At 44.8% G+C, this 17,341-nt stretch overlaps 1 protein-coding gene across 1 annotated transcript in view; it reads right to left on the reverse strand.

Annotated features, from left to right (window-relative positions):
* Positions 1–17,341, reverse strand: part of ITFG1 (integrin alpha FG-GAP repeat containing 1) — a 270,576-nt gene that overhangs the window by 133,811 nt on the left and 119,424 nt on the right. Inside the window, exon 10 of the mRNA XM_088458986.1 lies at positions 15,917–16,080. Within this exon, the coding sequence (XP_088315112.1) occupies positions 15,917–16,080 (164 nt within the window). The remainder of the gene's footprint in view (positions 1–15,916; positions 16,081–17,341) is intronic.

Here is a 17,341-nt window from a genome sequence, read left to right on the forward strand (position 1 = left end):
CCCAATATTACACATCACATCTATACCACTAACCCACACACCACAATCACTTCTATATATTATATACCCCAATATTACACGTCACGTCTATAACACTAACCCACACACCACAATCACCTCTATATATTATATACCCCAATATTACACATCATGTCTATACCACTAACCCACACACCGCAATCACTTCTATATATTATATACCCCAATATAACACATCACGTCTATACCACTAACCCACACACCGCAATCACTTCTATATATTATATACCCCAATATTACACATCATGTCTACACCACTAACCCACACACCACAATCACCTCTATATATTATATACCCCAATATTACACATCACGTCTATACCAGTAACCCACACACCGCAATCACTTCTATATATTATTAACCCCAATATTACACATCACATCTATACCACTAACCCACACACCACAATCACTTCTATATATTATATACCCCAATATTACACATCACGTCTATAACACTAACCCACACACCACAATCACCTCTATATATTATATACCCCAATATTACACATCATGTCTATACCACTAACCCACACACCGCAATCACTTCTATATATTATATACCCCAATATAACACATCACGTCTATACCACTAACCCACACACCGCAATCACTTCTATATATTATATACCCCAATATTACACATCACATCTATACCACTAACCCACACACCACAATCACTTCTATATCTATTATATACCCCAATAATACACAACACATCTATACCACTAACCCACACACCACAATCACTTCTATATATTATATACCCCAATATTACACGTCAGATATATACCACTAACCCACACACCACAATCACCTCTATATATTATATACCCCAATATTACACGTCACATCTATAACACTAACCCACACACCACAATCACCACTGTATATTATATACCCCAATATTACACGTCACACCTATACCACTAATCCACACCACAATCATCTCTATATAATATATTATATACGATAATATTACACGTCAGATCTATACCACTAACCCACACACCACAATCACATCTATATATTATATACCCCAATATTACACATCACGTCTATACCACTAACCCACACACCACAATCACCTTTATATATTATATACCCCAATATCACACATCACATCTATACCACTAACCCACACATCAAAATCACATCTATATCATCTATTATATACCCTAATATTACACATCATGTCTATACCACTAAACCACACACCACAATCATCTCTATATAATATATTATATACCCCAATATTACACGTCAGATATATACCACTAACTCACACACCACAATCACCTCTATATATTATATACCCCAATATTACACGTCACATCTATAACACTAACCCACACACCACAATCACCACTGTATATTATATACCCCAATATTACACATCACGTCTATAACACTAACCCACACACCACAATCACCACTGTATATTATATACCCCAATATTACACATCACGTCTATACCACTAACCCACACACCGCAATCACTTCTATATATTATATACCCCAATATTACACATCACATCTATACCACTAACCCACACCACAATCATCTTTATATATTATATACCCCAATATCACACGTCACATCTATACCACTAATCCACACCACAATCATCTCTATATAATATATTATATACGATAATATTACACGTCAGATCTATACCACTAACCCACACACCACAATCACATCTATATATTATATACCCCAATATTACACATCACGTCTATACCACTAACCCACACACCACAATCATCTCTATATAATATATTATATACCCCAATATTACACGTCAGATATATACCACTAACCCACACACCACAATCACCTCTATATATTATATACCCCAATATTACACGTCACATCTATAACACTAACCCACACACCACAATCACCACTGTATATTATATACCCCAATATTACACGTCACATCTATACCACTAATCCACACCACAATCATCTCTATATAATATATTATATACGATAATATTACACGTCAGATCTATACCACTAACCCACACACCACAATCACATCTATATATTATATACCCCAATATTACACATCATGTCTATACCACTAAACCACACACCACAATCATCTCTATATAATATATTATATACCCCAATATTACACGTCAGATATATACCACTAACCCACACACCACAATCACCTCTATATATTATATACCCCAATATTACACGTCACATCTATAACACTAACCCACACACCACAATCACCACTGTATATTATATACCCCAATATTACACATCACGTCTATAACACTAACCCACACACCACAATCACTTCTATATATTATATACCCCAATATCACACGTCACATCTATACCACTAATCCACACCACAATCATCTTTATATATTATATACCCCAATATCACACGTCACATCTATACCACTAATCCACACCACAATCATCTCTATATAATATATTATATACGATAATATTACACGTCAGATCTATACCACTAACCCACACACCACAATCACATCTATATATTATATACCCCAATATTACACATCACGTCTATACCACTAACCCACACACCGCAATCACTTCTATATATTATATACCCCAATATTACACATCACATCTATACCACTAACCCACACACCGCAATCACCTCTATATATTATATACCCCAATATTACACATCACATCTATACCACTAACCCACACACCACAATCACTTCTATATATTATATACCCCAATATTACACATCACATCTATACCACTAACCCACACACCGAAATCACCTCTATATAATATATTATATACCCTAATATTACACGTCACATCTATACCACTAACCCACTCACTGCATCACCTCTATATAACACATTATAGACCCTAATATTACGTGTCACATATGTACCACTAACCCACACACCACACTCACCTCTATAGAATATATTACAGTGCATCCGGAAAGTATTCACAGCGTGTTACTTTTTCCACATTTTGTAATGTTACAGCCTTATTCCAAAAATGGAATAAATTAATTTTTCTCCTCAAAATTCTACACACAATACCCCATAATGACAACGTGTAAAAAGTTTTTTTTGAGATTTTTGCAAATTTAATTAAAAAAAAAACAAAAAACCTAAGAAATCACCGATGGCCATCCCTAGAACACAGAGAGAGAGTCAGACTACAAGACAAGTCTGAACTTGCCAGTTGCATGGTTCATGCAAGAAGGGTTCATCTGATGTACTTATTACTTATTTTACTCAGGTTCCCAAAGGCTTCCCAAAATTAAACTTATACCAAAGAGAGAATGTATTTCACTGTATAACATACATTATGTACAAAAAAATTACACTTTTTTTTAGATATTCAAGGTCAGAGGTCATCATGTGACCTTGAAATGTAGAAGTCAATATTTAAATATAAAACTATAATTTATGAAAACTCTGGTCCCTTGGCTTCAAAACAAGACCAACATGAAAGTTGTACCACAATCAGAAGCAAAGTTATGATTCGTTTTAATTGACCTTGTAATCATAAATGTTACACTTTTTGTCATAATTGCAGCCCTGTAGTATGATCACCGTGTATCACTGAGGGCTAACATTTTACATATGTAAGTTACTTTATGTCGTCTATCATCCTACCACATTTTATGAAAATCTGAGATGATCGGGTTGAAAAGTAAAAATTTTTTGCGATTACCCTGTACTTGGCATGGGGAGACTCAACCTGAACTTGGCATGGGGAGACTCAACCTGAACTTGGCATGGGGAGACTCAACCTGTACTTGGCATGGGGAGACTCAACCTGTATTTGGCATGGAACGATCCGACCAACAAGATCCCAACTGGGATCCAAACTACACCCATTGCCTATATAGTGAAGGCGGGCGTTTTATGGGCTAAAGTTAAATCAATAGAAGAGAATATACAATACTGCAGGAAGCATTCGATATGATTTACCGCTGGCCGCATGGCCGGCGGTTCAAAGCCCGGCAACGCCAGCCTGACAGAGGAGGAAATCCCAACCGTCCTAAAGGTAAGTATAAACGAATCTAATTCTACCCTAGCCCTAACCTCCTCCCCCTGTGCCTAACCCTAATCCCCCCTCTAAGTGCCTAAACCTAACCCCCCCCTTCCCCGCCGCCTAAAGTGCCTAACCCTAACCTCCCGGGGGGGTGCCTAAACCGAACCCTCTCTCCCCCTAGCTTAACCCTAACCTCCCGGGGGGGTGCCTAACCCTAAGTCCCACCCGGGAGCCCCTAACTTAACCCTCCCCCCCCCCCCCCCCCCGCGGCTGTCTGCGCCCGGCATCACTTCGATCGGGATGCCGGGTGCCGGTCTCCCGGCATAGGTAAAATGACAGGCGTCGAAATTTCAACGCCTGTCATTTAACCCTCGCCGGGATTCAGTAGCCAGGAAGCCGGCTGTCGGAATTGCGTCAGCTGGCTTCCTGAACGTATACCCCGCAGGAACCAGTGCCATTGTATTTGGAAGTCAGTTCAGCCCCAAACATTGCAGCTGCCACTATATAAGCAATAAATATAATAACCAAATGGGGAGAGCAATAGCTATAGATGGCATTTTTGCTTTGCCAAACTAACACTAACTATCGTACGGCAGTATTGCTGAGCACGGGTGTAAAAGTTCGGAACCCCCACTTCTGGAGTATCTATCCAGGGCTTAACCTACAGAGTTATAAAGCACATATTTTTAACGATACTCTATGTTCCCTTTAACCGTGTTGAAAATAATTTTATTCCAGTGTTTTGCCAAGTCCCCCTAGCAGAAAATGAATTTCAATTAGCATTCGTGCGGAACGTGAATGTGGCGGCGAGCTTAGCCAGCAAAGAAATATACGCATTGTCCTTAAGGACTGGAACTTCTAAGAACTAGAGAAAATAGCTGTATGCTGTTAGAAGTCATTTCTCGTTGCCCAAAATCCTGTTGCAACATTTCCTAAATGTTCTCCTAGCTGTGTGCTGGCTCCTGTGTCTACTAAACCAAGACTCTGCTCTATTTCTGATGTGAAGAAAACAGTGGGAATCAGAGATGAAAAACACAGCTGGTGTTTTTTTCAGACTTTCAACCCAGAACGAAAGACTGGCTGTTTTCCGCAGACCGCAAGGACGCAATGCTTTGTTTGCACAGTGACTGGCCTGGCAATGCATTCACACTCCCTCTAATGTCTGGCTAAAACACGGCCGTCAGAAACGCGCACTGCGCAAGAGGTTATTTGTGTTGTCAGGATTACTAACTCCTGCCTCGGCCGCTGTGGATTTCTAGAAGGAAAGCGAGTTACAGGGGGGCTTAGGAAAAAACGTGTGTGGGTTCTAACTTTACATTTCCTACAGGAGGCCACCAGCGGCGCCGTTGTGAGGTCCCTGCCAAGCTGCGTGTTGTGGATACCGATTTTCTCCTTTTCTAACGGTTGCAGAAAATTGTTTTCCTTGTTCACGGGCGGACATCCGACTCCGAAACCCACATCTTCCCCGGGAAACGTTGGGAAGCAACAGGCATAACAAATAGTGACGGCTTTATTATATTCTGCAAATTGTCTGTGACATTTTCATGAAATAATTACAGAGTACACACAACAGGCTGGCAGAACCCATTCCGCAGTGCCAGCCAAGAGGAGAGGAGAAATAATTACAGCTCTTGAAGAAATATTGGAAGAATTATTTGAGACGGGCAGAAAGTTTTATGCTACCATTTAGAAATAAATCGTTGAAGGATGAAAACTACAGGAGAAAGTGTTAAATCTGAAGTGTGTTAAATGGGCTAAGGTGGGACGCTCTCTATTAACCTTGTACATTAGGATATCAATGAGGCACGACTAAGCCACTGACCACTGTATTCCAGGGAAGCTGAGGGTACAACCATCTTTCGGCACCTGTGGTTTAGTATTCAGTACAGGAATGGCAAAACAGTAATACTGGAACATAAAGGAGGGATAACAATACTCGCAAGATGAAACATTAAAAATGACGGTCTCCTTGTGATTATCTCAGTGGCAGAACTTCAGCCAAGATGCCTGGAGATCTCGGTGCAGGGGCCTGAAGTCCAGACCAGTGCCTACAACTGAGCATCTACAAGTAACCAGCACCTGAACAGCAACAGAACCTGAGCCCCCACTATACTGAGCGCAGTACCATAGACCTCAATCTCCTCTACAAGAGACCAGCACCTGCTAGAGCACAGTACCATAGACCTCAATCTCCTCTACAAAAGACCAGCACCTACTACAGAGCACAATACCATAGACCAACAATCTCCTCTACAAGAGACCAGCACCTACTACACAGCACAGAACCATAGACCCCAATCTCCTCTACAAGACACCAGCACCTACTACAGAGCACAATACCAGAGACCCCCAATCTCCTCTACAAGAGACCAGCACCTACTACACAGCACAGTACCATAGACCCTAATCTCCTCTACAAGAGACCAGCACCTACTACAGAGCACAATACCATAGACCCCAATCTCCTCTACAAGAGACCAGCACCTACTACACAGCACAGTACCATAGACCCCAATCTCCTCTACAAGAGACCAGCACCTACTACAGAGCACAGTACCCCAGCATCTAATACTGAGTACAGTATCCCAGCACCTACTACTGAGCATAGTACCCCAGCATCTAATAGAGTACAGTACCCCAATCTTCTCTAGAAGAGACCAGCACCTCCTACTGAGCACAGTTCCCAGCATCTACTAATGAGTACAGTATCCCAATCTCCTCTACAATAGACCTGCACCTACTACTGAGCACAGGACCAGAGACCACAATCTCTTTTAGAAGAGGCCAGCACCTACTACTGAGCACAGTACCCCAGCATCTACTACTGATTACAGGACCCACATCATTTACTACTGAGTACAGTACCCCAGCATCTACTACCGAGTACAGTACCCCAATCATCTCTACAAGAGACCAGCACCTACTACTGAGCACAGTACCCCTTCCTCAGTCCTACTCCTAATATCAGAGATGCTCTCTCTCAGTCCTACTCCTAATATCAGAGATGCTCTCTCTCAGTCCTACTCCTAATATCAGAGCTGCTCTCTCTCAGTCCTACTCCTAATATCAGAGAAGCTCTCTTCCGCAGTCCTACTCCTAATATCAGAGCTGCTCTCTTCCTCAGCCCTACTCCTAATATCAGAGCTGCTCTCTTCCTCAGCCCTACTCCAAATATCAGAGCTGCTCTCTTCCTCAGCCCTACTCCTAATATCAGAGCTGCTCTCTTCCTCAGCCCTACTCCTAATATCAGAGCTGCTCTCTTCCTCAGCCCTACTCCTAATATCAGAGCTGCTCTCTTCCTCAGTCCTACTCCTAATATCAGAGCTGCTCTCTTCCGCAGTCCTACTCCTAATATCAGAACTGCTCTCTTCCTCAGTCCTACTCCTAATATCAGAGCTGCTCTCTCCCGCAGTCTTACTTCTAATATCAGAGCTGCTCTCTTCCTCAGCCCTACTCCAAATATCAGAGCTGCTCTCTTTCTCAGCCCTACTCCTAATATCAGAGCTGCTCTCTTCCTCAGCCCTACTCCTAATATCAGAGCTGCTCTCTTCCTCAGTCCTACTCCTAATATCAGAGCTGCTCTCTTCCGCAGTCCTACTCCTAATATCAGAACTGCTCTCTTCCTCAGTCCTACTCCTAATATCAGAGCTGCTCTCTCCCGCAGTCTTACTTCTAATATCAGAGCTGCTCTCTTGCTCAGTCATCCTCTTAATATCAGAGATGCTCTCTTCCTCAGTCATCCTCCTAATATCAGAGCTGCTCTCTTCCTCAGTCATACTCCTAATATCAGAGCTGCTCTCTTCCTCAGTCATCCTCCTAATATCAGAGCTGCTCTCTTCCGCAGTCCTACTCCTAATATCAGAGCTGCTCTCTTCCTCAGTCCTACTCCTAATATCAGAGCTGCTCTCTCCCGCAGTCTTATTTCTAATATCAGAGCTGCTCTCTTCCTCAGTCATCCTCCTAATATCAGAGATGCTCTCTTCCTCAGCCCTACTCCTAATATCAGTCAGAGCTGCTCTCTTCCTCAGACCTACTCCTAATATCAGAGCTGCTCTCTTCCTCAGCCCTACTCCTAATATCAGAGCTGCTCTCTTCCTCAGTCCTACTCCTAATATCAGAGCTGCTCTCTTCTGCAGTCCTACTCCTAATATCAGAGCTGCTCTCTTCCTCAGTCATCCTCCTAATATCAGAGCTGCTCTCTTCCTCACTCCTACTCCTAATATCAGAGCTGCTCTCTTCCTCAGCCCTACTCCTAATATCAGAGCTGCTCTCTTCCTCAGTCCTACTCCTAGTATCAGAGCTGCTCTCTCTCAGTCCTACTCCTAATATCAGAGCTGCTCTCTTCCTCAGTCCTACTCCTAATATCAGAGCTGCTCTCTTCTGCAGTCCTACTCCTAATATCAGAGCTGCTCTCTTCCTCAGTCATCCTCCTAATATCAGAGCTGCTCTCTTCCTCAGCCCTACTCCTAATATCAGAGCTGCTCTCTTCCTCAGTCCTACTCCTAATATCAGAGCTGCTCTCTTCCGCAGTCCTACTCCTAATATCAGAACTGCTCTCTTCCTCAGTCCTACTCCTAATATCAGAGCTGCTCTCTCCCGCAGTCTTACTTCTAATATCAGAGCTGCTCTCTTGCTCAGTCATCCTCTTAATATCAGAGATGCTCTCTTCCTCAGTCATCCTCCTAATATCAGAGCTGCTCTCTTCCTCAGTCATACTCCTAATATCAGAGCTGCTCTCTTCCTCAGTCATCCTCCTAATATCAGAGCTGCTCTCTTCCGCAGTCCTACTCCTAATATCAGAGCTGCTCTCTTCCTCAGTCCTACTCCTAATATCAGAGCTGCTCTCTCCCGCAGTCTTACTTCTAATATCAGAGCTGCTCTCTTCCTCAGTCATCCTCCTAATATCAGAGATGCTCTCTTCCTCAGACCTACTCCTAATATCAGAGCTGCTCTCTTCCTCAGACCTACTCCTAATATCAGAGCTGCTCTCTTCCTCAGCCCTACTCCTAATATCAGAGCTGCTCTCTTCCTCAGTCCTACTCCTAATATCAGAGCTGCTCTCTTCTGCAGTCCTACTCCTAATATCAGAGCTGCTCTCTTCCTCAGTCATCCTCCTAATATCAGAGCTGCTCTCTTCCTCACTCCTACTCCTAATATCAGAGCTGCTCTCTTCCTCAGCCCTACTCCTAATATCAGAGCTGCTCTCTTCCTCAGTCCTACTCCTAGTATCAGAGCTGCTCTCTCTCAGTCCTACTCCTAATATCAGAGCTGCTCTCTTCCTCAGTCATCCTCCTAATATCAGAGATGCTCTCTTCCTCAGTCATCCTCCTAATATCAGAGCTGCTCTCTTCCTCAGCCCTACACCTAATATCAGAGCTGCTCCCTTCCTCAGCCCTACTCCTAATATCAGAGCTGCTCTCTTCCGCAGTCCTACTCCTAATATCAGAGCTGCTCTCTTCCGCAGTCCTACTCCTAATATCAGAGATGCTCTCTTCCTCAGTCCTACTCCTAATATCAGAGATGCTCTCTTCCTCAGCCCTACACCTAATATCAGAGCTGCTCTCTTCCTCAGTCATCCTCCTAATATCAGAGCTGCTCCCTTCCTCAGCCCTGCTCCAAATATCAGAGATGCTCTCTTCCTCAGTCCTACTCCTAATATCAGAGATGCTCTCTTCCTCAATCATCCTCCTAATATCAGAGCTGCTCCCTTCCTCAGCCTTACTCCTAATATCAGAGCTGCTCTCTTCCGCAGTCCTACTCCTAATATCAGAGCTGCTCTCTTCCGCAGTCCTACTCCTAATATCAGAGCTGCTCTCTTGCGCAGTCCTACTCCTAATATCAGAGCTGCTCTCTTCCTCAGTCCTACACCTAATATCAGAGCTGCTCCCTTCCTCAGCCCTGCTCCAAATATCAGAGATGCTCTCTTCCTCAGTCATCCTCCTAATATCACAGCTGCTCTCTTCCGCAGTCCTACTCCTAATATCACAGCTGCTCTCTTCCGCAGTCCTACTCCTAATATCAGAGCTGCTCTCTTCCTCAGCCCTACTCCTAATATCAGAGCTGCTCTCTTCCTCAGTCATCCTCCTAATATCAGAGCTGCTCTCTTCCTCAGTCCTACTCCTAATATCAGAGCTGCTCTCTTCCGCAGTCCTACTCCTAATATCAGAGCTGCTCTCTTCCGCAGTCCTACTCCTAATATCAGAGCTGCTCTCTTCCTCAGCACTACTCCTAATATCAGAGCTGCTCTCTTCCGCAGTCCTACTCCTAATATCAGAGCTGTTCTCTTCCGCAGTCCTACTCCTAATATCAGAGCTGCTCTCTTCCGCAGTCATCATCCTAATATCAGAGCTGCTCTCTTCCTCAGTCATCCTCCTAATATCAGAGCTGCTCTCTTCCTCAGTCCTACTCCTAATATCAGAGCTGCTCTCTTCCTCAATCATCCTCCTAATATCAGCCCTACTCTCTTCCGCAGTCCTACTCCTAATATCAGAGCTGCTCTCTTCCTCAATCACCCTCCTTACATTGGGGCTTCTCTCATGCTGAGCCCTTTTCTTTACATAGGAGCCGTTTTTTTCCTTAGCCCTACTCCTAATATCAGAGCTGCTCTCTTCCTCAGTCCTACTCCTAATATCAGAGCTGCTCTCTTCCTCAGCCCTACTCCTAATATCAGAGCTGCTCTCTTCCTCAGCCCTACTCCTAATATCAGAGAAGCTCTCTTCCTCAGCCCTACTCCTAATATCAGAGCTGCTCTTTTCCTCAGTCCTACTCCTAATATCAGAGCTGCTTTCTTCCGCAGTCCTACTCCTAATATCAGAGCTGCTCCCTTCCTCAGCCCTACTCCCAATATCAGAGCTGCTCTCTTCCTCAATCATCCTCCTAATATCAGAACTGCTCTCTTCCTCAGTCCTACTCCTAATATCAGAGCTGCTCTCTTCCGCAGTCCTACTCCTAATATCAGAGCTGCTCTCTTCCTCAGTCCTACTCCTAATATCAGAGCTGCTCTCTTCCTCAGTCATCCTCCTAATATCAGAGCTGCTCTCTTCCTCAGTCATCCTCCTAATATCAGAGCTACTCTCTTCCGCAGTCCTACTCCTAATATCAGAGCTGCTCTCTTCCTCAGTCCTACTCCTAATATCAGAGCTGAACTCTTCCTCAATCATCCTCCTTACATTGGGGCTTCTCTCATGCTGAGCCCTTTTCTTTACATAGGAGCCGTTTTTTTCCTTAGCCCTACTCCTAATATCAGAGCTGCTCTCTTCCTCAGTCCTACTCCTAATATCAGAGCTGCTCTCTTCCTCAGCCCTACACCTAATATCAGAGCTGCTCTCTTCCTCAGTCCTACTCCTAATATCAGAGCTGCTCTCTTCCTCAGCCCTACTCCTAATATCAGAGATGCTCTCTTCCTCAGCCCTACTCCTAATATCAGAGATGCTCTCTTCCTCAGCCCTACTCCTAATATCAGAGCTGCTCTCTTCCTCAGTCCTACTCCTAATATCAGAGCTGCTCTCTTCCTCAATCATCCTCGTAACATCAGAGCTGCTCCCTTCCTCAGCTCTACTCCTAATATCAGAGCTGCTCTCTTCCTCAGTCCTACTCCTAATATCAGAGCTGCTCTCTTCCTCAGCCCTACTCCTAATATCAGAGCTGCTCTCTTCCTCAGTCCTACTCCTAATATCAGAGCTGCTCTCTCTCAGTCCTACTCCTAATATCAGAGCTGCTCTCTCTCAGTCCTACTCCTAATATCAGAGCTGCTCCCTCTCAGTCCTACTCCTAATATCAGAGCTGCTCCCTTCCTCAGTCCTACTCCTAATATCAGAGCTGCTCTCTCTCAGTCCTACTCCTAATATCAGAGCTGCTCTCTTCCTCAGTCCTACTCCTAATATCAGAGCTGCTCTCTTCCTCAGTCCTACTCCTAATATCAGAGCTGCTCTCTTCCTCAGTCCTACTCCTAATATCAGAGCTGCTCCCTTCCTCAGTCCTACTCCTAATATCAGAGCTGCTCTCTTCCTCAGCCCTACTCCTAATATCAGAGCTGCTCTCTTCCTCAGCCCTACTCCTAATATCAGAGCTGCTCTCTTCCTCAGTCCTACTCCTAATATCAGAGCTGCTCTCTTCCGCAGTCCTACTCCTAATATCAGAGCTGCTCCCTTCCTCAATCATCCTCCTTACATTGGGGCTTCTCTCATGCTGAGCCCTTTTCTTTACATAGGAGCCGTTTTTTTCCTTAGCCCTACTCCTTAGTATCTCCAGTCTAAAGGTGAACAAACACTGTGCGATAAAGCAGCCGATCCGACGGATTGGTACGATATCGCTGCTATATCCTACCGTGTATGGGCATGATATCGGATAGTGCGCGCACCCATGGGGTCGAACATCGCACCTCCAGATCTTACTGCAGGTTCAGTTGATCTGGGGTTGCGATGTGCGATCCCATGCATCGCTATGCGGGGGTGGGTGCTGGAATATCGGGCGGTCTGCCACCCGATCGCACCATGTGTGGGGACCGCCTGATAGGTCGGTCGTCGGATCCCCCGTCGCGTCGCAAGGTGAAAATCGTACCGTGTATGGCCGCCTTTAATCTTTAGATCTATCTGAATCCTCAATTAAATGGATCTTTGCTTAGTCTGATAACTGCCAGACAACGCACTTTTCTCTTTTATCACATCAGTGAGAAGAATACAAACTCTCTCTTCCGGTTTAAACACTGCAAACATAACCGAATGGATCTAAATCCAATGTATCAAGACAAACCTCCAGAGAATAATGAAACCATTAAATGTCCAATGTGACACGATAGCAAGGACAGAATATTGTCTTCCAAGACAATAAGCATTATTTACTGGACCTAGAAATAGAATTATAGCTTAAGGGTAATAGCCATCCTCCCATGGGGATACTGCAACCTCTCAATGTGTAAGAGGCTGTACACCCATGAGCATTAATGCAGAATAAATGAAGCACAGTAACAGGGCAAGTGTGAGTGTCCTCTGATGGAACGTTTGTACCCAGGATACATTTGACTAAATATCACTTTTATTTAATATCAGTTACAATTGTAAGGAGCAATTTATATCTAGGTGTAAGAAAAAAAGCTCATAGTCCAGCATATAACATGGAAAACAGAATTCACAATTCACGCTTACCAAGGGCTTAAAGACCCCCTGAGCCTACAGAGAAATACAGTCAGACAACTAGTAGAGAGGGAATCGGTATGAAATACCGCCGGCCGCAGCAGCCCGACAGATGGACAGATCCCGGCAGCGACAGAGCTGGAAATCCCGATCGTCCTCAGGTAAGTATATACTAACCTAACCCCCCTAACCCTCCTTAGGGGTGCCTAACCCTAACCTCCCCCCCAAGTGCCTAATCCTCCCTGTAAGTGCCTAACCCTAACCCCCCCCATTCCCCGCTGCCTAAACCGAAGTCCCCCCCGGGGGTGCCTAACCCTCCCCCTAGCCTAACCTTAACTCCTCCCCGGGTGCGCTAAACCTAACCCTCCCTCCCCGCGGCTGTCCGCCCCGGCGTCGGGAAAATGACAGGCGTCATTAGATATAGACGCCTGTTATTTAACCCACGCCGGGATAAAACAGTCGGGAAGCCGGCCGTCGGGATCACGTCAGCCGGTTTCCCGATTGCATCCCGGAGAGGGAGAGGCCTGGCAGTAGTCAGCTACTGAAATTTGAACACATTAAAAGGCTTGATCACAATTTAGCACATACATTTGAATTGTAAAAAAAGAAAACAAAAAAAAAAAGTTTCCTGAGGAAGAGACAAAGTCATATTTCATAAACAAGTTCATATATTTACAACTGAGCTCCCAACCGTGGCTAGTTCACTGCCTAAAACAGTCCCCCTGTTGCCGAATGTATATGTACCTCCTAGATAGCACAGCTCTGAATAGTGGGGAGGCTTAGTGACCTCTTCCGTGCTCCTAGCCTGCAGTTCCTCCCAGTAAAATCACAATGCACTCCTGAGGTCTCTAGTAACAGCAGCAAGTTTTGGGCTGGACTATCAAAGCAATACAGAGCTGTTGGGGGATGGACTACAGAAGTTACTCGGTTTCTCCTGAAAGACGTCTACAGCAAAGAGGTTAGCGAGCACCAGCAAATCTCTATCTTGTTTGGACTATGGGCTTCTGTGGTGGGAGTAAAGCAAAAAATAGCAAGTAACTGTGGGCCTGATTCAAAGACTGACGCAAATGCGATCGCAACTGTGTTTCCGTAGGCAATGTTAGCAAAGATCACCCGAGCATGAAGACGCCCACTACCGCCTTCTCACCTGCGTGCGACTACGCATACCTACTTAAATTAACGGTACCCTTGAAGTTAATCGACGCCCACTTTATTCTTGCGGCAGGTCAGACCTGCCGCAGGCCAGGGAGCTCTTCAGCCACGCAGGTCTGTGTATGCAATTGTAGTGGCTAATTGATGCGCGCCCACGTAACGGCGTTCAAACGGCCAGGCACTCCTGCGTTTCGCTAACCACCCCCTGTCAACACCCCCAAATGGTCACTTCCTGTCAATCAAACAGCCTCCGTGGTCAACGAGAACGCACGGCGATCGCACTGCTGCCTTTGCGCACTGCGATGCATTTACAATGGCAAACAATCACTCGATCTGCGTGCGATTTGTAGTTGCGTTCACCAGGCCCTGTATAACTTGACAAACCATTCTGCAATGCAAGGGAGGCAAATATTTGTATTATGTTTGCATGCAGGGTAAACACTGGCTGCTTTTGCATGTAGCCACCAAATGCTGGACAGCTTTATTGTTAAGCTGCATACACACGGTACCATCTGTACCACCAACGACTTGAAAGATATCTTTCAGTGAAGTCATCCTGCCACATCTCTGACCAGACAAAGTTGACTATATCATGCAAATTGGCCTGCATGTACGGACGATCATAGATATCGTTATCGTTCATGCGGAAACGCGCATCGTTGGTCGTTCACCGCATAAAAATGAACGATATATCGTTGAACCACATCGTTATCATTCACGGATATCGTATCGTGTGTACGCACCATTACTCTGCAATTTAGATTTCTGTTTGGCCACGCCCCTCCCAGATCTAACTCTCTCTGCACATTAGGCTGTGTAAAATAAACTAAAAAATATGTCATTGCCTTAAAAACATGCTGAGAAATAAAATACAACAAATATTTAAAACCACAAACGCTACTGAAGCCCTGGATTGCAGCCCTGCCCAGTATCAAGTCTCCAGACACCTCGCTGGGGAAGTGTCTGCCCCTGGTCATGTACAAACCTCAATACCAGTATGAAAACCATGCAGAAAAGCAGTTTATTTTGACCAAAACAAGTTGGGCTATTTATCAACTATTATTTGCGGGTTTATCCCCCAAAACACCCAATTTCAGGTGGTACCCACAAATAATAAGTATCCCCTGAATTTATGTAAGTACGGGGGGACCACAGCAGATATCTTAGACATCTGCTGCAGTCCCCCATTTTCGACCACAAAAGCAGCCCCCATGGAAACATATAGATGCTGCATTCTGGCCGAGTTTCAGAACGCCTCTGCGCCATTTGCCATTATAGGCTTTAGGATAATTTCTGCATGAGTTACTGGGAGAGGGATACAACAGCTTTCACTATTCGCACATACATGGTCAGCTGACCACACATGCACAGCGGTGCGCAAGGCTCCCAAAGGAGAAGCGAAGGGATCGCTAATGCTGGCGAACATTAATTCCTATTGTCGCGAATAGTGATGATAATACATTATAATTACAATATTTAGGCTACGATCGTTAATAAATATGCATCCAGGTTAGTAAAGGGTTTCCCTCATCACATAAAAATCACGAAATGCACTTATGTACGTACCTTCCTGTTGTATTCCGCAGAACAACAAGGGCGTCTGGGTAACCGTCTATGTTGTAATCCCCGATATGTAGCGTAATCGGCAACGACAGGGTATCAGGAAGGGTGGGTGCAACAAAGCCCCAAAGTGTGTTTACATTGGTAAAATTCTGTAACACCGGAACCCACTGTAATTCAGAAGAGAAGAATACGGTGTTAGACCTGTTGTACGCGATGAGAGCTTACTTATGTCATATACAGTAACAGCGCCTGTCCCAGCAACATATGCAATAGACTATTGTGTGTCATGTGTAGTGTATGCAGCATGCATATAAAGCTCAGGATAGTTGTACATTGACATATGAGGTGGCTGTAGGTTCTGCAACAAGTACACTTTCCAAAGGATTGATCTGATTGAGGTGCCGCGTGTTTGGATACAGACAAATGAATGCGGCAAGCATAATAGTTGCTGCGATTCACAGAATAAAAACAAGGTATTTAAGGTAAGGTTTCCTTTATAAATCGCACAATACCGACAGGAGGCATCTTGGTTTTAAAATTGCTGCATTGTCTGCGAGCCGCTGACATTACGCTGGAGCTGTCTGCGGAGGCGAGTAATAGGAGACTCCGAGCACAGAATATGCATGTTAGCTCCTATTGTGTTTGATTTGTCTGTATCGAGCTGATGGACAAAGCCGAACGATGGCGAAGGGGGGGAAACGGAGATATTGGATCATACAGCAAAACCAACATTCTGAAAGTGCATGGAAGCAGCCGCCTGGGTACTCACTAAACCAGCCAGTGGGGTTTACCTGCTCGACTGCAAGCGGTGCAAAAACCATACATATGGGCTTCACGCCGACAGGGATTGTGCCGCAAGCTTTTTAAACGAGTCTGACGGTTTTATTTTTGGAGAACGCTGTATGGCAGGGTCCGGAAACATTTGGCTCTTCAGTGGCTGTTAAACTCAATCTCAGCCATCGGCTAGCTGAGCGACATAGGTAATGTAGTTCTCCAAGAGGCTGTCTGTTACGAATGTCAAAAACGGAACACTAAGGGCCTCATTCTGAATTCAGATGCAGCAGCGTCCGTGTCTGCGTCTATTGCTGGGATTGCTTCTGCGACTTTATGCCTATAGCGCTACAAGCCCATCCCTGGTGCACAGCCGTGGCTCTGACAGTGCAAGGGTTGGGACGCCCACTTTGACTGTCTTCAGATGCTCAAATTCCGCTTGGCGCATCGATAGACGCAACCATTGGTCGCACCATCGAAACTTGTACCAGCCCCATTGCTAGGTACACATTCGCCAGCACGGTAGTGCCTCCAATGTGAACGATCACGTGTTTGAGGTGGCTACCACTTCAGTGACACACCTGCGACACTCCCATAACACAACTATAAGCGGCCCATCTCCGTGCGCCCGCTTAGCCACCTCCTACTCACTGCCCA

The sequence above is a fragment of the Taudactylus pleione genome, unplaced genomic scaffold (assembly GCF_031769625.1).
Source record: "Taudactylus pleione unplaced genomic scaffold, aTauple2 ptg000885l, whole genome shotgun sequence".
Lineage (NCBI taxonomy): Eukaryota > Metazoa > Chordata > Amphibia > Anura > Myobatrachidae > Taudactylus > Taudactylus pleione.